At 41.2% G+C, this 23,842-nt stretch overlaps 1 protein-coding gene across 1 annotated transcript in view; it reads right to left on the bottom strand.

Annotated features, from left to right (window-relative positions):
• Positions 1-17,178, bottom strand: part of UBAP2 (ubiquitin associated protein 2) — a gene marked incomplete at its 3' end in the record, with an annotated part of 49,735 nt that extends 32,557 nt beyond the window's left edge. Inside the window, exons 1-5 of the mRNA XM_008944267.1 lie at positions 17,080-17,178; positions 13,003-13,080; positions 11,273-11,383; positions 6,872-7,025; positions 5,070-5,147 (exon numbers count right to left, since the gene is read on the bottom strand). Of these exons, the coding sequence (XP_008942515.1) occupies positions 5,070-5,147; positions 6,872-7,025; positions 11,273-11,383; positions 13,003-13,080; positions 17,080-17,178 (520 nt within the window). The remainder of the gene's footprint in view (positions 1-5,069; positions 5,148-6,871; positions 7,026-11,272; positions 11,384-13,002; positions 13,081-17,079) is intronic.
• Between the last annotated feature and the right edge of the window lie 6,664 nt (positions 17,179-23,842).

Genomic DNA, 23,842 nt, shown 5'->3' with positions numbered 1-23,842 from the left:
GCTACTATCCCTATCCAACATAATTTGAAACAGGTTTTTGTTTCCTTTAACACTGTAGCTGCTCAACTGTGTACTGTTGGGTTTTTTTTACTGCCCTCCAGCACATCTCCCTCAGTGGACTAGGTTTGCATTAGCCATCACTTATTCAATTCATATTTTTATTTTCTGGAAAGAATTCTAGAGAAGTCAACACTTACACCCAGGCAGGTGGTGAGATTGTCTGTTTCCACTGAACCTCAAGGGGAGCTCAAAACACTCATAACCACACGATGAAGTCTTCACTCTTGTACTGTCCAGGCATGGAAAGAATCGTCTCATGCACGACAATACTTCCCCACCCAGGCAAACACACACTACGTGTGAGCATGAGACACAACATGGATGGGCTTAGCCCAGCAACTGAACAGCTAATTGTAATGGTTTGAAACTCCTGCCTTCTCTCCCCCCTTATAGACCCCAGCAGGAAGTCCCCAAGACAGAAAGAGGGGAGTGGGAATAGAATAGGTCTCCACCCCTTTCATTCAGGCTCACTCCTGGGTTTAGCTTTCAAATCTCTACCCCCAGGAGTGGCAGGAGTTTCAAACCATTACACTAATTTTGTGGAATATCCAGTTTGCTGAGCTTGCAAACCTAAATCCTTCCTCTAAAACGTGGGTGCTTTATTTCCAAACTCAGATTCTCACACTGACAGGTTTAAATTGGATTAAGACACTTTAGGGTTAAGAAAGAGGCCCAAGAACAGCTAAAAGGAAAAGGAAACTCAGACTGGAAGGGCAGGCAACATCCTAGATCTGTGCTTATCTCCAGCTGCACAGCAGCTGAACAGCCCTGGTCTCTGCTGCAGCAACACGGACCCAGCCACCCTCCCAGCACATGCCAAGCTGATGAAGGCTTAAGCCTTAGGGGGAGATAAGGAGGCTAAGTGTAGAAAGTCTGTATTCCAGGTATTCCATACTACCAAACCAAACACTGACGTTGCATTCAATAATTCAAATAACTTTTGTCTTTGTCACCATGCAGCTAGCAGCATTTTTTATACTGCATGTACCCTAGCAACCATTTTTAGAAGCACATGCAGAACACTTTCAACTCTAAAGTTATGTTTAAAAGAAAACAAATAACTTAGGTAAAAGATAAGTTCTGGTTAATCTAAAAAAAAAAAATTATAAAAATTACATGACATACAGCTTCTTAACCAATGCAGAATCAACTGAGCAAAACTAGACAGACTTCAGATTGTGACCTCCAGAAGGTCTGCTCTACATTCAAGGGTAGATTCACACCCAACATTATTCTTACTAGTTCTGGCAAAGTAAGTCGAAAAAATATCCTGTGCCAACTGGGCTAAGCTTTTAAAAGAACAAAATGTTTGGACATGCAATTCTATTTGCAGAAGCTAAACTTTCAAGGATAGCACACTTCTTATCCTAAAAACATTACAAAAAATATATACCAAGCCATAGTTAGATATTTACACAAAGGTTAAGCTGCCTCGCTTTCTCAAACAGTCACGAGAAAACACGGGAGTTTGAAAGGCTCCTCGTTGTGCTGTTCCAGTCCAAAATTAAAACATTTCCTTCCGTTTTTCTTTCTGTTTTGCTAGAAAAACTACCCTACCAGTATCTACACTTGTGGCACACTCACATTGCTCTAGAATAACAAAGCAGCAGCAAATAGAGGAACAAACAAAAGCGACAAATCCATTTTCACTTCGCAAACCGAAGAATTGCTACACATGAATTGGCAACAATTTCCAGGATGAATCAAGTCCAAAAGTTCATGTACCTGCTGTCCCATTACCAGCTACAGTCAATCAGATACCTGAGGAACAGTACACAAACTGAAACCACAGTGCAGTTTCTCTGTACACTCTCCTGGTCTTCAGCCACTGGTGGCTCAGACTTCCTCGGCAAAGATAATTTACACAGATCAAAACCCTCAGCGGTTTTTCCTTCTTTTTCTTGCTATGGTTCTTTTTTCAGGATGAAATTGTCAAGTCTTTTTGTGTGCTAATTTTCAGCACCCACAACATCTTATTGAAAGGCATTTCTGAGGTTAACTACATGTATGATGAACCACCTCCACAAGTTCATTTTGAACCTGTAACCCACTGATTACATTTAATATCCCCCCGTTTGCATACTTGCTTGCATTGATCAGTTGATTTCCCCACAGAACCTCCTCCATGGGAATTTTACAGATCTCTGCCATACACCCACTCAGTCCTCTTTTGGAGGTGGAAAAGTCCTAGTCTGCTTGTTCCTCACAACACACAAATGCAGTCTTTCCAGTACCTTCAAAAGCTTTTTCTACCCCTACCACATCCTCTTCAATATAGGTTGGAAGATAGCAGAAGAACAAGACCTGTATACTTCAAATTAAAGATGTGAGATCAGTAAAAAAAGCAATAGCATAAAAATTGTCCCTGAAAAGTTTGTCAGTTTGTATATAACACTACAGCTGATTAAAACACAGATAAGGAAACGTTTCTAGAGCTGACAATCCTAAAGATAGAACCATCTTCCTCCATAATTTATTCAAAAGTTTCCATTTCAGACAGTTACAAATCCTTGCAATACTGACACACAAATATAACCACTTTGATGCAATTACTATCCATCACCATTATAGTATTTTTCACATCTAAATTTAGCTCATTCAAGACATTCAGTTCTGAAAAGAAAGATAGATGGGAAGGCCATCTTAAAAAAAGACACTTCTTGACTCCTTTCAAAGCCAAAGATTACACCCTCAGCTTAGCAAGTAAAAATTAAGGGCAGAGCAATTGCAGCTGGGATGTGTCCCGGAACACTTGTTGGGATGCATTTTTGCTTTCTGTAAACTAGTCAGTAACCTGTATCTACTTCAAATCCCTCATCTCCTGTGTATCAGCAACCAGTGGTGTTTGCACATGATACACCTACTACCCGCTGAAGTTTCCAAGAATGTTACCCAGTCATTGACAGATCTACCACGCGATCATCTAGTGCCTACAGCATGAGGCTGAAATACTCCTTACCAGGGGTTTTCTCCTCTCAGTACACAGCACATTATCATCCCAGTGTCAACCCCATTTCTGCTATTTCCAGTGAGTACCACTTCCTAAAATTAGATTGTTCTGCAGTGAGGCAGTAATACGCTGGCCCAGCAAATCTTTCTCTAGAAAGCAGACGGTAAGATAACTCCAGCCTGAGAAGATCACTTAAAATAGAAGGAGTCAGTGCATTGCTCAGGTATTTGCTGACCCTTACTTTTGTATCCAATGTCTAGATTACTACACACTCACACTCTGCATGAAACACTTATAAAAAAAATGGTTCTGTAATGATTATCAGCAATCTCTTTACTTTAGGCTGAAGTACTTTATCCCATATTTGACTATTCCATGTAACAAAAGACTACTGAATGAAATGCTAGGAGGCTTTTTTCTATGATTTCTACTAATATCCAAAAAAAGTCATGCATCCTTGAAATACTGAGAAGCGAATTACACAGCTTTATACATCTCCCTGCAGATTTCGAGGGCTTGCCTAATAAAACTAAATGAGCCATTTCCTGCCACAGAATACACACTTGTAATATAATGATCCTGAAGTCGCTCAACAGGTTTATCACAGACAATTGAGAACACTTCATCAAAATACTTTACTCACATGAATTTACAGTCTAAAATATTTGGTAGACAGACACAGTAATACCATGTACACTAAGCCATTGAACATAAATTGGTTGAAGTCGGTCCTATTTCATCAGTCAGATACATCAGTTTGATCTGATGATTAAGTGCTTTGGCTTGAAAAATAAAACATTCATCTGGAGAGCTACAGTGCTGACAACAAAAGCAGTGTATTTTCCAAAAGGTTACAAAGAAACAACAGACTTAATTTGAAATTAACTTCCAAGTTTCACTTGACAATTTTTTAAAATTTTACCTTTGTATTTCTGATTTGAGCATAAAGGATTGTTTTATGAAACAAAGACTTACATTCCGTTCATTAACAGTGCTCATGTATCAAAACCTGTAGCTGTGGACCACACCACACCTCCCCTGCAAAGCTGCCTCTCTGCACACACCACCTGGTATTTGCTGATTCACAGGCACAGCCCAGTCATTCTCAAAATGCTCAGGAAGCCATGTTTTTGCATCTGTCTGCTCCTTGAAGATGCAGATATGCAGACAATGAAGCTGGATGTGCCTGTCTTTGAATACCTCCTTACTGGATATTCCAAAGAGAAGGGAATCCTCTGAAGGCAGACTTTTTCAAGTCAGATGTTATTTACCGAGTACATTAGCTCTGCTGTGCACTTTATCGGTTTAACTCATTTAATACCCACTTCCCCACTGTACCCGAGTTACTCCTTTTTGTTCCTTCTGCTCGAAGGAAAAGCAAGCATCTTTGCACTCCAACCTGTGAAAATCCACACCAAATACACAACCCTTGATTCCACATCAAATCCACTATCAGTATCTTCCCTATGTCTTCACTAGGATAGGATCGGAGTTGTACCCAAAGACCCCACGTTATTATTTTTCCACAGTTCTCCTCATCAACAATTCCATGCCAAATTCCCTCTCTTACCAAAACGCCTCTGAGCTGGCTTGTACTTTCCATGGCTACCCAAAAGAGAAGGCAAGCCTGACAACTTGAACCACCCCACAGAGACAGCACAAGTACGCATCACATCCCCTCCTGAGCCCTGCAGTTGGAATCTTGTACTCCCCTGCTGCCAAGGTGCATCATGAGGAGCCCAGAACACCCCCGCTCACAGAAGGCTGGCATGAGTCCACCTGAGAAAACAGCTCTCCACAGCCAGAGCACTCCGGCCTGCTACACAGGGAATTACCATAAAGGTGATTTGTGTCCATTCTTCTAAGTTGTTCTGAGACCATGACACGACAAGGTGTAGAGGAAGGGGATGCACTTAAGCTAAAAGATGGCTGAGGTGCTTATGGAATCAAAGGATAACCAACAAATGCTTAAAAAGAAAGTGTTTAAAGAAAGAAATGCTTGTGTTCCATTTCAGGATGTGAAATCAGTGCCTGTCCCACACCAACATCACCATCTCACCTCTCCCACGACCACGCTTCCCACGGTCTGAAGGCCTGTCTCCTTGATTGTTGTCCACTCCATTCTCTTCAGCTCTAACTGTGGAGAGAGGACAGCTTAAGAGAAGCTTTAGAGACTCGTACATGAGACAATATAGCCATGTCTTTAACCTGAACCCCAAAACAGAAGGCAAGACTTTAAAGTGAGCTGGTCAACAGATCTCAGTAACCTTTCCTAGCTACAAGCAAGTTATGTTTACTTTGCACTGGACAATTGGGAAGCAAAACACTTTATAATAGGGAAACATCCCTCAGCAGACCCTTTTTTTCCCCCTGAAAAAAACAGAAGTTGCCATGTTTTGAAGCTTACACTATTAAAAGAATTATGGCCTCTCCTCTGACAAAGTAGGCTATACAGCTGCCTCACACCATGCTTCCCTGATAACATGCTGAGTGCCAACAGTGGAAGAGTAAGGGACAACCAAGAACATAAACTCTTGTCTTGTCTGCCTTTACCACATCCCTGTACAACCAGACAAATTTAAAAAGACTTCTCCTCTGTACTTTAATTCAGAGGGATGACAACTGGGAGACAATGAAGCATTACAAAAGCACTGCAACTCAACTATTTTGTAGAAAACTCCTGAGGAGGTGCTCTGAAAGATGGCTGGCTGCTTGAAGGGAAAAAAATAAAGCTGCCTGCTTAAAACAGTGCTGAGATTTTGTACTGCACAACTTCTCCTAATGGCATTAAGAAAATCATTAATGCTTGGACATAAAGCTGGGAAGAGACTACCAAGATTTGGCAACCATCTGAAACATCTTTAATTCCAGATTACAAAAAGAGACAAGCAGCATCTGGCTCTGGCAAAAATTCTGGCCTTTACTTTCATTTTGATGGATCCAATTTCAATTTGTTCCAAGCTGTAAGTTTTACTAACATTTTTTCTGATCTTGACATTACTCTGTTCTACAAACATTCATAATGTCTTCATTGGCACCATAGTTGACTATATTCCAATAATGAATTAGAAGAGTTGGCTAATATTGTAAATATTTTTCCTGCTTTAAAGTGAAAAGCTAAACGTTGTTTTGATTCTGGTTTCTCTGCTCATCTGTCAGTGCTGTGTATGGCCCTTACAGGCAACCTATGCAGCTTTGACACTGCTGATAAAACTTAGATACAGTAAGCAATGTGTATCCAATCGTGATCTAAGATAATTCTACTTAACTCAGAAACATTAGTTTGCTTTAGTACAACGTATTATTGCACCTACACCTTCCAACTCAGAAAGAACCTTCTCTGTTGTAGAAACTCACCTTTGGTTGGCTTATGCGAGTAATACATGCCAGAGATTAATAATAATCCAAGTCTATGTATTCCCCTTATGAGAAGATGAGAACATCCTCAGGTTCTCCCACTCATAAAATGAGATGGAGTCAAAACTGGATAATTTTTTCATTAAAGAAAACAAAAAAGTGTATCAGCTGTGCAGTGATATACTTGCTCTCAGGTTACACAGGCTTCTGAAGTACATAAAGTTCTAAAACGTGCATAATGAACAGCAATTTGTACACGATCAACCAATCAAAAACAGGACAGAAATTTAAAATAAATTGGGTGTCTCTGAAGAGGCACAAACCATCCCCACCCAAGTCACACAGACAGCTAAGGCATACCTGTTGCACAAACAAGTTATGAGCCCATCAGCACTGAGCTACAGCTCAGATGGGCTTTACTCCACTAAGCATTTGCTTCTGACTGAGCCAGTTTAAGCTGAAAAAGAAGGGTTTGGAGCTTTAAGAAAGAACCCCTGTACGTACACTCTCGGCCACGGCTGCCTCCTCTTCCCCGTCTGTTGGAAACGCCCCGTCCACGACTCACTTCTCTGTCCCCTCGTTTTTCTCTGTTCTCCTTGTTTTCTGAACTCTCCTTTCCAAGGCTTTTCTTCTTTCCCCCTACAGTCTCCCAAGAAGTCTATTCGGGTACAATAGAATTAGATAGAGAAGTCAAAAAGGAAGAGACAGCTCTCAGTCCACACGTCCACCTCACACCACTCAAGCTCATGGAAGAAAACCAGCCATTTGAGTCAGGTCACATATATAAAACCTTGCAAACTACACTGATAAAAGTAAAAACACAAGCTGTATTTCTGGGAAGAGACAAAAAAGAAAGAGGTTTTAGAAGTTGGATCATCTTATGGCATGTGAGAAACCTAAATCTTCATAATAACAATGGACTTTTACTAGTTCAAGAAAGCCTGGAAGCAAGTTTCCCTCTCAACTATCTCCATTGATCTGGCAAGGGAGAATACATGGAGCTGTATTTTCTCTCAAGGAAATAAAAAAATACTTATAAACATCCATTGAACAAGAGACTGATGAGAATAAGTATGTGGCCTAAGGGAAAAAAGAAAAAAAAAAAAAAACATTATCCAGACATACTAGAATTCAAGTACCAAGAGACAAGATGACAAAACAACAACTTGGGAAAATTAGGGCCATGACAAGCCAGACCATTGACTCCTAACAGCCACAGCTCATCACACACAGCAAAATACAGGAAAAACTATGTCTGAACAAGGCAAGGGACCAAGGTCCAAACATCAGGCTTCAGCTTCAGTACTGAACTCAAGAATAAACCCAGGAATCATATTGGCTCTATAGGAATATCTGTAGGAGATGAGAATAAAATCGTAGAATCATAGAACGCCTGGCTGGAAGGGACCTCCAAAGGTCATCTAGTCCAACTCCCCTACAAATAAGCAGGGACATCTCCAACTAGATCAAGCTGCTCAGAGCCTCATCCAGCCTGATCCTGAATGTCTCCAGGGATGGGGCCTCCACCACCTGTCTGGGCAACCTATTCCAGTGATCTATCACCCTCAGATTGCAGAACTTTTTCCTAACGTCTCACCTAAATCTGCCCTTTTCTAGCTTAAAGCCATTACCCCTCGTCCTGTCACTACAAACCCTTGTGAATAGTCCCTCCCCTGATTTCTGGTAGGCCCCTCTCAGGTACTGGAAATGACCAGAATACTTGCCAAGAATAGCACAGCACCTCCTGTGCTAGGCAGCTGCATGGTTAATCGAGCTGTAGTTATAAAGCAAAGAAAAAGAAAGGTATTATTTGCAAACCACTAAGATGGCAGATGGGTTTGTGTGCTATGTCTCCACCACTAGGAGCTTACAGTCTAGGTAAAGTATTTAAGCAATTTATTTGCATATGTAAATAAGGTGCCATCAACTGTGAGGCACTAAAGCCATGGCCTCTGACAGGCACCTGCATCAAACATAAAAGGCTGGTTATCAGTATTTTCAGGTCCTGTCCTGTGTCCCTTCAGTTCAGATGACAGCAACACAGAAGCCCTCACGAGGTGGGCAATGACCAGAGAGTCCAAGCTGCCCAGAACAGAGAAAGCTCAGTAAGTTCCTGCTGGAGAAAGCAGGTAACAAAGCAGTTTAGAAGTATAAACTGGATGTTAATGTTTCAGTATCTCCTTTAAGAGACTAAGTACTAAGAGAAGGGCTACTCTCTCAGTTTTGTTTCATGGTGACAAAAGTGAGAAAGAAGACTGAAATCACATTTTGTCTCCAGTATAGAAGACTGCTCTGCCACAAGCCAGCTCAGGTGAAGTGCAGGCAGCACATATCAGAATTACAAAGCTACACATTTCAGAAACACCTTGGTGTTTTGTGCAACAGAAAGCTGTTTCCTCCAGTAACCATCACGTGGCTTCACCTGCTGTATGCATTACACACCAACAACTCCTACAGCTTCAGAGACATTTCACAGGAGGAAACGTAAGTGCACTGACAACTAAAGAACTAAATCTGCATAGCTCAGAACACACAACAATTTCACTGATGGGCACAGTACCAAAAGATCTTTGACCATTTTTAAGAAATAGACAAAACTTGATGATCCTGCAAAGCTTGAGAGGAAGCAGCCTCTTCTCAATAAGGTTTTACATAAATCAGGAAGGATCAGTAAAAGTACAACTGTGAAAGCATCAGATCCATGCTGTTCCACAATAATTACTTTGAGGAAACCCTTGAGAAGTTGGGCATGGTCTTTAAGACAGAGTATGGTGCCACCTCTGTGCATGGGAATCCATCGCAGACTACCAAAGCTGTCTGTTTTTGTAAGGGAGCTAACTGATTACAGTTTCAGCTAACAGTGCCTGAGGCAACCCAAAAGATACTTGTGGGCCTGACCTTCAAAAGTATGTAAGAGAAGTCTTCTTGCTGACCTGATCTTAGATGGAAAGAATAATAATCTGCAAGGTCTCCTTTGCCCTATCCTCAAAGGTTTAGGAAGTAAAACATAGATGGGTATAAAATGGATCATGGCTGTGGGAAGCTGGACAAACAGAAGTCTTGTGCAAAGAAACATGCCCTCCTCTGCTCTCATCCACAAGCCCCTCTCCAGCCAAAACCAGACTGTCACAACCGTTGCAAGTGAAAAGTCTTCATAAAGACTACGTCACAGTGTCAAACCTTAAAGAGCACAGCATTAATATAAAAAAAATTAAAAAAAAAACACACACTGGCAGAGAGTACCAAAGAATTTAAAGACATTCTAGCTATCACGACTTGCTCTTTTAATTCCTCAAACCAGATAGAGATCTTCTTCCAAATGAGGTGAGACCCCCCAAATTCTCATGCGTCAAAGCAGAGCAAAACTAGAAAAGGAGATTTGGGAATCTGCATTCAGAACTAACAGTACCTCTGCTTCCAACTTTACATCAAATCCACAGTTAATCTGTTCTGGTGCAGAGTGGTTTTAAAAAAAAAAAAACAAACACAAAAAAAAAAAAAATAAAAACACAAAAAAACACAACACAAAACACCTTTCAGCTGGAGGCCCACAGACTTCCATAAAGAACAGTAAATTTCTTCACCCCCTTCAAGTAATAATACTCTTCCTGCTTGAACTCTTCCTGTTCTCTGAACTTGTTTCTATGTTGCATTTTGTCTACTGAGAGGGGTGGGTTCAGAGGAACTTGATAAACAGCAGAACACATGGATACCTTGCTTCTAATTGATAAAGGAGTTCAGACAGTTTCCTCAATGTCATGATCACATAACAATTTGCCAAAGAAAGCATTTTAACAGTCTCCATCAAACAGAAAAATACTTCCAACTAGAACGTGGCAAATATGAGAAGTGCAAGAGCCCACAAAACCAGCCAGCACATTATCAAGACAGATTTCATCAGGGCGAGATGCTCTTTCTACTCCCAACTTGCCAGCTTGCAGAGTATTGCCTGCTTCAGTGTTTTAGATAACTGCAACTCCCATAAATGAGAAGGGGATAGAAAAGAAAGTCCCTTCACTCAGAATGATGCGTGTCCTAGATTTAGGGTGTGCAGGGTGAGAGTTTCCCCATTAACAGCAACCAGAGTACACATCCTGACAAATCATGGGAAGCACTTTAAGTTCAGCATTAGCAAAGGAAGTCCAGGCTTCTTTCCCAACTTTGATACGAGGGAATATAGTTTACTGCCTTAGATAAAATGTAAGAAGTCCCTTCAGCAAAAACACAAGCCACAGCAACACATTTTCCTGATAGCTCTTGGGATAAAAAATTGCTGTGTATAACATTCTAAGCAACACTACTTCTTGTTATATAAACACACTGTTTAGCTTCCTCTTTCTGTTTTTCAATGAAATTATGCAAATGAGCACCACAGTGAAAGAAGCAATTACTTCCTGTAGCTTCTTCTGCTATTAGTAGTGTTGTCAATGCAACTTTCAGATGTGGAAACCTCCTCCAGCTTCTGCACTGGCAACGCACACCTACAGAAGCTGCACAAATTAAAATATCTGCCTGTCCTTTAGGCTTATAAACATTGCCCTTTGTGGCAAAAACCTAAGTCCCAGGGCTATGGAGGTGCTACAGAGCAACTACAAAAGCAGCAAAAAACAGGCCCATGTCTGACAGCGCATCAAGTTCTTCTGCAGAGTTAAAATTGCTCCATGCAAACAAAAGCCAGAGGACTCTGCAAGAGACCCGTTGAACACCCACAACCTTTTAAATGTTCAGCCTACTCTAAAGGATACATGCAGTAGAGAAGCTGCCCTGGTCTCCATTTTCTTCAAAAGAATTTGAATGGAGACAAGGAAATCACAAGCTTCCAAAACAGAACTTTCCCAGTCACTCCTTAGAAGTTAAAGACACAGCAAATGGGAAGAGTGTTTCTATATGAAAGTGAAAGCTTACCGTGTCCGAGCTTCCTTCCAGCAGGATGTTGATCGCTCTGTTCACGTCCCCATTACAATCATGCAATGCCACTATGCACTCATCCTGGTTTTTCCCCGTCACCTCCATAAGCTGGCAGTAAAAGTCAGACATGTTAAAATACCTAAATTATCATCATAAGAAAGTAAAAGTTAGCACCACCAAACTCCAACAAAGTGCATAGCTACTGTGTCAGAGCAGACTGGAAGCCTAAATAAAGGTATCTCATTTTACAGATCTACTTGGGATTCAGGAAAGAGACAGGATGAAACTCAGATGAGATGGTAATCAAGAAAACAGTCTCTTTCACACCTTTTTTTGTTTCTTTATGCTTGCAGCAAATGCCGTCACCCCAGAGACAGCAGTATGTCAGGGTAAAGACATAGAAGACCAGGATAGCTCCAGCATCGTCCTCTCTCCCTTACCATCAAATACTCCACCCTCTTTATATCCGTGTGTGAGAACAGACATAAGGTAAGCCATGGCAGAGAAGAGATCCATCTGGGAAAACATCCAGACTAAGGAAAAGTTTATTTTTCAGCCAGATCAGCTCCCTTGATCCATTTCACCATGAGACAAACGATGGCAGCTTATGGAGACCTAGTACTGAACAACGCTCTGTGGAGCTGCACTGCACATCCTGAGAACATGGGGTGGAAAGAATCAGTCTGTCACAGGGCAGCCAGCAACTTCACCCAAGGGAAAAAACAAACATGAACTAGAAATGTACATGCACAATGAAAAATACTGGAGACTTCCTATGCATAACTTAATCCTTATCCTTCCCAGCAGCAGAGCTACCGGTGCTGCTGATGAGGTTCCTTTGGCTTCAGCAAGTGTGAGACTTCTGGCAGAGCAACAGAACGAGTTTATAACAGGAACAACAAAAGGCATTAAATAACGCTTCAGAGGAGGTTTCACAAGGGAAAAATAAGAAATCAGCTCCTCTGCTGTATTAATGCATTCACACTAATTCTTCCCTCCTCCTGGGTATACTCCTGGGTTCTTTGTGATTGTGACGTGTTCACTAGGACAAAATCACCAATACTCGCAGCAGAACAGGGACCCAGATTCTCAGCACTACCTGAATTAATGGTTGCAGCTGTAATTGGGTAATGGCAGCTTGAGCTTCTCCACCCAGAACTCAGCATGGTAGAGGAAATGGGGTGAGATTTCATTTTCACAGTGTAATTCTATCATTTTAAGGTGCACACAGATCTGGAAGGTCAGATGAGTTTGGGGTTTTTTTTTAAAATAACACTTCAATTCACCTTTAAGCTATGATTAGATTTTTACTCTTCCTGAAAAACAGCCAAGACATTTTCAGTTTCCAGAAATGGCACATTTTTCCCATGTGATTGTTCAAGTGGACAAGCTGAATGCACTCTTTACTCTGACAACCATTAAACGCATCTGGACCATACTACAAAGATACAGTCTGGAAGAGATATTACCACAGATGAGTTTTGGCCCAAAGGCTTTTCTACACAGGAAAATACACCGATGTAACTACACAGCCAGAGCTATGTTACCACACAATTTCTTGTAAACAGACGTTACAGTGCAACAAGAGCTCCTTTTCCTAGTTAAATTTACGTCCTTCTGAGAAAGGTTTCATCTAAATGAGAAACAGATGCTCTAGCTCCAAAATGTAAGGCAGCTTTGGAGCACCTTATTGCAGGGCATAAAAACTCTGTACCATAGAAACATACTTGTTTCACTTTATCTTCAAAATCTGCGTCGTTCTTATCGTAGATCATCTGAGCAAGGCGAATCTGTTCTGCTGTTGCCTGAAAAATGCAAACATCCAATAAAGTACACAAAAGGTAACTATACTTTTTAAAAGTATCTCCTCTAGTATCACTGCTTTTTTTCCCCAAAACGTTCTCAAAAGGAACCTAAACAACAGGCACAGAGATGCTATGGGGAAGGGATTAACATCTCCTCTACACCCATTTTGTACTTAAAACATTAGCTGGGACAGAAGCGATTTCAACATGTTCTAATGAGTTTGAACCAAAGTTAAACCACATAGTCAAGAAAACCATAGAATAAAATAGAATTTACCACAGAAGCTTAAGCTTTCATTTTATTTCTTTTACTTTTATTTAGTATCTACCACTCCAGAGTTTTACCATAACAAGCTGACAACGGTATTTCTAAATTAACCACATCTCTGATGATTTCTGCTAACATCACCTTCCGTGACTCTCCCAACAACAACTTGACTCTGTAGTTTTAGGAGCACTTCAAAAGAGATGGAGACATGTCCAGGAACAGCTGCACTTATTTTCGTTATAAGCAAATACTGGCCTCTGAAAACTGCTGAAGGATCTTGCTATGGATTAAATATTTGGTGCATCTCTAACATTTATCGACCACAAATCCATGCTGGCAACTTCTCCAAAAGCTGAAAGCCTAAAATGGATGGATGCAGTAAGGTGCCATAAATCCGAATAGCCTGTGGTTGTCCCAGAGAGAAAGCAACTCACTAATGCTACTGTCACATCACACAGATCACTCCTCATAGTGCAGGATTTGCAGTCTGCTTGAACTGCCCTCCCATGAAAATACCAAAGATGACTCCATGCCACATGATCCTGGGCCTAATCTGATTTCTGCTTCCATCTCGTGCTGGGAAAGGCTAATACTGAAGAGAGCCAGGACCTGGGGTTTAGGTTGGTGTGCTGTGGATGGCTTCTTCATTGAGAAAGGGATCACCTCATCCACTGAAATTCTTGCTGGAAAGGCTTTATCCTGGGCAGCCAGTTGAATCTCACCTTTCACAGTCCCACTTCATGTGAAACTCTGTGCCTCATGAGTTCAGACTCGATCAGCTTCAAACTGCTTCACTTTGGTGTTTACCACAAACACAAGCTCTAGAGGAGGTCACCAAGTGTAAAGGCTGAGAAGAGTCTAAAAATTACTCCGCCATGTACCACCAGCTGCTTATCCTCTGAGAAGTTACTGCAGCTGTCCCAGCTCCTTGAGGAAAGCAACGTTCGCTGTGCTCAGAGCTGACATTCCAGGACAATTAGGATTTGTAACAGAGACAAGCACTCTGCACTACTTCATATTTTCAAAGTGTCATGCTGACAGCTTCATACGTCACTTGGTAACAGAGGACAGTCTGCTCAGAAATCCCCCACAGCAGCTCTGGTGCCACCCTCCACAGAAGCCCCTCAGTCAGTGTGGTGCTGTGAGAAGTAGCTTGCTCTTGTTATCTGCTGAGAGCTCAGCAGACAGGAAAAACAAAAGCTCTTCTGGTCTCAGGGGTAAGCCTTGTTGATCCACTTTCTTGCTCTGACTTCAGTCTTCTTAGGCCCACTGCAACTTTAAAGCTAGTGAAGAGACTTTCTTTAAAGATATCCAGAGTAAAAACATTCAGACAATGTAATTTCTGCAGAGACACGATGGTATATTTGACCAGAATCAGGAAGCCACTGATTCATTTTTTTCCGTAAACCAACTTTTTTTCCAGTCCACATGAAAAGACAAAAATATATTAATTTCATGACAATATCAAATTGTGTGACAGTATCTTCAGTTTTCTTGTGTAAGCGGAGAGCTTAGAAACAAGTAGGTGCAATATCACTAATATTTATGCCAGTGGATTACACCCAGATGGAACTGAAGATTCAGAAGACAAGCAACAAAAAAACACCCACAAGATGTGTTTACTACACAAACAGCAAATCAATGTCACCAAAAGTTTTGGGGTTTTTCTCAGCGAGTAGTTCTTCTTTATTTTTAAGGCACCATCGTTACAAGTAACATTGTAGCATCCTATAAAAGAGTATAATTAAGTTTTAATTGCAACTAAGGAAACAGTAGCATCTTAAGACAGCTAAAACTTTACTCAACCTTACAAAATATATTATCTTTTGGCATAACAGAGTGAAGGAGGTTTTTAACTAACAGCTTAGAACTAACAGAACACAGAAGTGTGCAAAACACAAAATTATGTGACATTAATAGGTCCATATATCATAATAAAACTGTATTTACTATCCAGAAGCTATGCAAAAGAACTGTGAAGGAATTTCTTACATAAATGTACGAAATCATTTCTTAAATAATGATCAGAGTGATATTGTGTTAATGAAATCTCCATTTGAGAAAGTAACATTACTCTGCATTCAGAAAAATGAATCAGTGGTGATGAAACTGTAAAACCCCACACAACTGTTCATCTGTCAGGCCTAAGCAGGAAGGTCCTTCTATAATCCCAACAATTAAAAAAATATGCAGCACTAGAAGACAACTGCTGTGTATTAAATGGTCATATTTTCCACTGAATTGGCAAAACCAGTATCTATTATGCAAGAAGCAGAATAAGCTGACAAAATGCAGCAAAAGGTCTGTAAAACTTATGCTCAAAACAATGTATCGCATGGTTTGGAAAGGTCCTTCATCCATACTCAGAGCAACCTCCCACTCAGAGCATGCCCCACCAGGGGAGCTGCTTGGGATCATTCCACAGCCTCTCTAATCCATGACCATGTTCATGGTAAACAATTTTTTTTTTTTTCCTTTTAACAGCTGGAATCTCCAGTGTTCCAACTTGTGCCATTGTCTGTCTGAGAAAACCTCAGCAGCTTCACCTGCTCTATACCCTTTCACTAGCTATCTGAATAGAAGATACAATCTTGCCTTGCCTTCCTAGGGTTGAAAAAACCCAGTTCCCCTGGCCACACAACATTCAACCAGTCCCCCAGCCTATCAGCCACCTTCACCGGACTTGATCCTATCTGCCAATCTCTGTCTTGTGCCAGGGAACCCAAAACCAGGTAGAGTTCTCCACTTCTGTCTTGCAAATGCTGAAAAAGGGGAAACAACTGCTTTTGTCAACCTGCTCACTATGCTCCTTAAATTAGTCATTATAAAACAAAACCAAGCTCAACTTCATTTGTTGAAAGTCATTTTCTAAATCCACACATTAGCCTGAATCACCATGCAAAGGGCTGCAGCACGAGGTAAGGGCCTGAGGTCACACAACTAAGGCTGTACAAAACAGAACAAGAGCCCCTCTGTGTTAAAGATCAGCCTACGAAACCACAAAAGGCAATTTCTCAGGGGAGCATCTCTAGCTAGTGGAGCTATCTCCCAGCAGAGAACTGAGGCAATTCCCCAATTGAGTTCGATTTTAAGAAGTACCCAACAAGAGAATAATGAACCGCTAGGCCCAGAAACATTTTGCACTCTCTGGAACCCAGACAAGCACCCAACTTAACTACTCTCCTGCTGAGAATCAAGACAACAGGGTAAGAACTTAATTTCAATCTCACAGATGCTCAAAATAATACGCCAGCAGATAACCATCTTCATTTCACTTTGTGAGGACACTGCTCAGGAAGTTCAGGATTTTGTGACTTGCATGCTATGTTCTACAGCATGATTCAGCATATCTGCATCTAATGAAGCTATCCCCACCCACTCAGATTCCTCTGCTGACCAGAAATCTAGCACCAGGAGGCTGGCATACGGAATAGCTGAGACCCGAGGATGCAGAGGTCACAGGACATAAATCCTGACATGGGCAGAGAACTCCTCCACTGATTGGAAATGTTGCTGAAGAATGAAAAGCTCCTTTGGAGACAAGAGTACAGGAACAACTTAATGCTGTGCTGGTGTACTGAGTAATTAAAGCAGCATATCAGACATACTCCTCCAAAACAGACTTATGATTTTTCCTCCTGTCTTTTCTCAGTTTTTACTGACTTAGATAAGAAAAGCATATCATTATGTGCTCACTTTCAACTCAAAGAAGATTATATAGTACCACGTACCTGTACTACTTGTTTCTGTGGTTGTGTTGGCTGTGTGGCTGAAATTTGTGTTTTATCCCGAGTGCCCCGGGTACGTTCACTGCCCACCGAAGTCATCATTTACAGTATATACAAAACAAGGTATGTACAAAATAGAAAATCTGAAAGGAGAGGGAAAAAAAAGAGCAAGAGTTAAGGCAGGGTACTGTTTCAATATCCAGATAATATACAAACACAGTAACTTGAAATCTCTCTGCCTTTGCCATGAACTCTATACAGAGACTCCTGAGAAAGCAGCTTTAATACACTACTGCTGGATTTATTGCAGTCTTTACAGTAAAGCATTTTTGTCATCTGACTGGGATCTGTCTAGATCTGTACTTCCAGATGATGCCTAAATCTCACAGGCTTTTCCAGTTAACATACAGACTTCTCTGTCTGTAACTGTGCTGAAATTTCAGCTCCAGTTGTATCACTCCTTAAATTTCTGTAATATTGGTTGTCTTGTTTTGATGACTGGAATTTAACTGCTCATACCCACTCAGAACGCTAATGAAAAAAACATGACAATCACAAACTAGGCAGTTCCTCTCTTCCCTATCATCAAACCGCTCTCCTGCACACATACAGGGGTCATGGCCAACACCCACTCTGCATCTCACCTCCCAGAAGAGAAATGATGATGCTAACCTTTAAATACAGCCTCTGTGCCCAGTATTTTTGTTTTGCTCTCCTTCGTAGTTAAAGAAATAATTTACAAAGCTACCTATTACCCTTGTTTAAATACATCTTCATTGTACGGCAACAAAGAAACCGAAGTTGTTCCACCCCTCACCCCCATCACTTCTATCCTGTTTGTGCCAGTCAGCTTTATTCTCATTCACCCTTGAGAATTAAAATTACTTTGAAACAATAAATTTACTGTGTTTGTACAGCATCTAGCACATGGCGAATTTATGGGTTTGGATTACAGTAGATATGATAACTGCAAACAGATCTCTCAACTGGTCATAACAGTCACGGTCAACTGCCTCGTTTCTGTCCAGCACACCGGAAGTAAAACTGCAAATCTAGGAAACTGCCCTGCAAAGGGTACACCTGAGCAGCAGACACACGGATAAGCAGCGAAGTGCTTTTACTGAAGTGCCAGCGCATGAGCTCTGCCAGGGCTGCAAGCCGGCTAGCACCGAGCTCAGCGCTCGGTAACGCTCCGACCAAGGCCACACCAAGTGCTGTGGCTGCAGAGCGGAGAACGTGCTCCACACCCCGCAGCTCAGCAGCGCTCACAGGCTGTGGGGACTCAGCCCCCAACCCGCAGCGAGACACCCGACTTTAAGCATTGACTCAATGCTCAGGAGCCTCGTCTAGAATCAAAACGACAATTAACCCCATTATCATCTATATCTCTTCTTCAGTGTAGAAATACATTTCTGCTGGCCAAAATCGATCCCTGACATTGAATTTCTTTATATGCTTCTTAGAGCATTCAATAAATGTGGATTATGAGCAGAAAGTGTTATTTCCATTAATTCTTACACATTTAACAAGAAGAGTTCCTGCCTTTACCAGAAACTGATTGCAGTATGAGCTGAACAGGAACACTGTGTTTCTCCAGCTTTATGACTATATTCACCAAAGCAAATCTCTCTCCTATTCTCATGAAGTTCTCTAACTTTGTGTCTGCTACGCCCCAGAATACACCATCCTTCAGAGCACTGAGCTTGACACTCTACAAGCCAGATAGAGTCAGAACAGAGATTATCCAAGCTCCTGACAAGTTCCATGGAAAGCAAAGTTTTAAGTAGATGTAGAGACGCTCTGAACAGCACGTTCAACACTTATGGCTACCTGTTCATGGCTGCCCACTGGCATTTGAAGCCTTCAATCTCCAGTTGTGCTTGTAGTAGAGATTACTTTTGCTCTGTATTAAAATATGCTTTATAAGCCTTGCTGACTGGACTTCCAACATTCAAACTTTATAGAGACATATGATGACCTTTGGGTTGGGTTTGGTTTGTGTTTTTTTTTTGTTTTTTTTTGTTTTTTTTTTAAATACCAGTCAACTCACCACAATTTGAACTTAGCACAATGAGCAATGAAAAACAGCTCTGAACAGAGATCATGACAGAGAGCACTATGCTCTCTGAAAGACAAGCTAACAGCTTCAAATATGATTGTCTGCAATTAGCCCACTGTGATTCAAGATGTGTTGAGAAATTATAACTCAAATTTTGGGTCTCAATTTGCTCATAATTTCTCAGTTAACATCAAGCTTACAGAGATTCTGGTACCTAGGAATTCTGATATACATTTCAATGCTATTTTCTCTAAGCCCACTGAAGCGACTCAAAACACTGCAATCCATGTGTTGCGCATGACAGCAACACAGGCTAAAGATTTTCCCATTTGTCTATAAAGCACACAGTGAAGTGCAGCCTACACTTTGATTGCCAGGCAGCCTGAAGAGGATTTTATCTTTTTTCCCCTCTCCCAACATGTATTTTAGTGTCTCTGCAACACAGCTGTTTAAGCCATGTCTGTTTTTCAGGATGAAAGGATACTTTAAGGAAGAAGGCAGCACACAAAGGCCTGAAACACACCTGAGGAATGAAGCAGCACAGCAGATCAGCCTGCTAGGGGCAACCCAGCCAAACAACCCCGAAAAGTGTAACGAGATCTTTAAAGATCCTCATCTTGCTGACTGTGCAGCCCATGAGCAGCAGGATTTGGCAACAGGTCCCAAGCAGAAAACCAGTGAAGGTGAAAGCCTCTCCTGGCAGCAGCAAGCCCCCCTTTCAGGCAATATTGGGAACACACCCTCACTTTGACAGTCCCCATCAAGATAACATGGACATAGAATAATCCATTTCAGGCACCATCTAGTCTTCCCAAAAGCACAACTGGCAGCTTGAAATAGAGCTTCCACAATAAAGCTATTTTATTTCCTTTAGGGGCCTCCCACTACCTACAGGCAGTGTCCAGGCACAGCAGGAGGCCCCTACAGTATCACAGCAGCAGGCACAGGGGAGGCAGACAGCCACTGCCTTCAAACTACCATAATGACTACCATTTCAAGCATTAAGTAGGATGTTATTAATTAATAAGATGGAGCTGAACAAGAACATTTCCTTGCTTGCAAAGCAGATTCTTGTTCTCTCCAATTCTGTTTGGCAGGCTGTTGTCATAGCAATGAGTAGGATATCACAAACTGATGAACTTAATTTTAACTGCAGATCAGACGAGGAAAAAAGATTTGAGACTGGGAGGAAGAGAACTCTTAATTAAAATCTGTTTAATGGAGATCAAAAAAAAATATTCAGACAAGCAGATGTTTCTGTTTCCATGTCAGGATCTGTCTCAGTGCAGAAGTCACTCATCAGCAGATAACACTTGACCCTATAGACACATTGCAACTCTAGTAAGCAGCCAAAACAGAAACAAAACTTTGAAGAAACGGATACACGTTAAATGAAACAGGCCCCTGGAGCCCGAGCAAAAACGGAGAAGAAACCATTAAAGAGCCAGGACTTCCCAAAATTGTTGTGCAGAGAAGAAGGTGGTCATACTTTCTTTCATGACAACGAACAAGTAGCACAAGACTGCTGTAAACCTTTTTTTCACTGGTGTAATGTAGCATGTCTCCAGAGGAAGGCTGTCTTTACTTCTGTTTTAAAAACAACCACAACAACAAAAAAAGCCTAACAAAACAAAAATAAAAAATCCTTTATCAGTAGTTAAGAAAATTGTTCACTTCAAGAACGTTCAGCTTCCCGAGCTCTAAGGAATCCAGATTTCAGCACTTCCTCACAAAAACAAATAACTAGAATTAAAAATTGAAAGCCATGGAGGCATTTAAGAGGAAAAACATCCTGTATCTCAATGTTTAGTTTGCTTTAGTATTTCTGTCTGTAGAGCAAATTCAGCCCCAGGATTAACACTGCAACAGCAGATACAGTGTTGTATAAGTCACCACCACACTGGTGATGGAATGGCACCAATTACTCTAGTTCCCACAAGTGGTACCAAAGTACGGGTATCTCAGCACTCAGGTTTCTTAAAGAGACCAAATCACCCCTCCTTCCTAAGTTTCCACACCATTAGTCTCATCCAGCACATTCACCTTGGTTTTTGCTTTGGATTTCAGAAGGAAAGAAGGAAATGAATCAGGGAATAATTGAATGCATATCAACGTAAAAAGCAGGTTTTTAAAGCTATCATAATGCTTTCTTTGATCTTTTGTTCAACTTTCCTTCAGCAAGAAATCCAGTCCTTTTAGACTCAAAGAAGTCCTAAAGCTAGAGATACAGAGAATACAAATTAACTTGACAGGGTCGCAAGCCCTCTGAGACACAGTAAACCTATTGCTGAACTTCCAGGGACAATCCACTCTCAGCAATACTACCTGACTTTCAAGAATCCTTCTGAAGTTAAACACTCGTGTCCACCAGATGAACAAAAATTTGCAGTTTTGATTATTTTCCTGAGGCAGTCTCAAGACAGTTATTTTTTTGACTCTGTGGACAAGGAGCTGTGATAAAGAACACTTTGCAGAAATCCCTGCGAACACCTTAGAAAGGTGACCGCTTTTTTATCCTCTAAGCACAGAACTACTCAGTCAAGGACTTGTCACAGTGACAGGGCTGTGAAAAGGCTGCAGGATGCTGCCTCAACATGGCATGAGTACTGTGCAGGTACAATGAGTCTGTATTTTACTGCTATAGCAGTAGCACGGCATGAGCATGAGGAGTGAAGGAAAAAAAATTACGTCTGCAAAGCATCAGTGTAATGCATTTCCCTCAAGCACTGCTGTTTAAAGTATCTCACCACCTTCATTACTACTTGGAAGGGGAAAAGAGCTTGCAAGAGTCAGGTATTCCTCAGGAGCAGCAGTGACTACCCACTGCCTGTGAGTAACTGACCCTGACTGCCCCAAGCCAACAACACTGAACCTGAGCTTATGGATCCTGGGGATACACATCTCATCTTATGGTCTTCTGTGGTAAACAGGAAAAATAATGATGGCCAGGAGTAGACTTGTATCACTAGCAGAACACCACAGGAGAAAGAAAGTGCACTACCTGTACGTACCACCGCAAACCATATAAACTAACACATACACTTCCAGTTGTATTACTGAAGTGTACCAAAGAAACAAGAGTTCCACCCACCAAGTTGTTAGTTGAAGTTATTTTGCAAAGTCAATCTATAATCAGCTCAGCACATATCCTGACCTACAGAAATCAGTAACTTCTTATTACCAGAAAAAAAAAAAAGTAGTTCAAGGATTAGTATTACTAAGTAAACACTATATAAAAGGAAGACGGGGGAAAAAAAAAAGGGAAAAAAAAACCAAACAAACAAACAAAAAAACCAACCACACAGTCTTACAAGTAAAAGACAGGATTGTTTTGGAAGAGAAAGAAATGCTCATCTTCCAAAGACTGGAGTTGGGCAAGGGCTAGTCACATATCCAGAGCCCCTCTCAAAAGCATGGTGTGGAAGGAAGACTGAACAGTGCACATTTTCCACTAGTAAAGCAGGTTTCAATCATGAAAGTTAATATCTTTTTTTAAAAAAAAAAAAAATCTTCTAATGTCACAATATCCATCTTTGCTGTTATCCCAGTGTCCCTGCCTAACCATGTGTTTTACATTTTAGTATACACTGATGATTATCCTAGCTTTAATCAAAATCCGCCAACTACACTCAAACATCCAGCAGACCTGCCCTCATCATTTCTTTATACTCAAACTTTAGAGGCAACAAGTGCCCTTATTCATACAGAAACTTCTGAAAGAGGAATCTAAACTTCAACTTTCAATAGTATTAGAAATGACAAAGACATTCACACTAAAATCAGAGAAGCCTAACTGACTTCCACTTAAGGCTCTACCTTTCATATAACCAAGGCAATCTTCAGACTGCTAAAAACCTGGTGAGCAAAACCCATGCAGCTCTGCTGCTGTCAAGTGATTCTGGACAATCAAAGGCAGCGAATGTCCTAGAAGATTCCGAGGTCTTGACCTACGTTTCAGACACCAGTATCTACAAAGGCACTACTCTCATCTTTTGTCACCTTTCTTCAAGAATGTCATTTTAGATAGAAACTGGCTGCACTTCCATGTGAAGAAAGATTGAACTCTTGCTCCTTGTCCTAACTATAAGCCCCACGTCTGCAAGGGTGTGCAAGATTAGGTATCAGCACTTACTGCTGACTGCAGAAACTTTAAGTAACAGAGACCCAGTTAGATGAACTGCATGTTATCTGCCACATAAGCACCACACTCAGGCCTATCAGAACAAGAGGCTCTTACTAGACCATAACAGACCAGACAACAGTTGCTGCCACCAACTACATCAAAAATAAAACAAAAATAAAACAAAAAACACAACACAAACAAAAAACCAGGCTGCACTTATCCATATAGAAATATAATATATAGAAAATAGGAATTCTCTCTGAGAAGCAGTGATCATGGAGATCCTGTGAGGAAGGAGCAACAGCAAGTTCATTTTCAAAGTATGCTTGTCTGCTAAGGAATGTTGTGAGAGAACTGTGGCTGTTCTGGTACTCTACGATGTGAAGGAAAGATTAAATACATGTTATAGGTAAGCTTAGGAAGCGTGCATTAGATGAGTGGACAGGAAGGTGAATGGAGAACTGGATGAACGACAGAGCTCAGAGGGTCAGCAGTGCAGTGTAGTTGGAAGGTGTTCCCCGGGTTCAGTAACAGGCCTGGTCTTGTTCAACATAACATCAGTGACCTGGATGAAGGGCCAGAGC

The sequence above is a fragment of the Merops nubicus genome, unplaced genomic scaffold, assembly GCF_000691845.1.
Source record: "Merops nubicus isolate BGI_N331 unplaced genomic scaffold, ASM69184v1 scaffold8477, whole genome shotgun sequence".
NCBI lineage: Eukaryota > Metazoa > Chordata > Aves > Coraciiformes > Meropidae > Merops > Merops nubicus.
The sequence above is the reverse complement of the archived record's forward strand: the minus strand, read 5'-3'. Positions and strand labels throughout refer to the sequence as shown.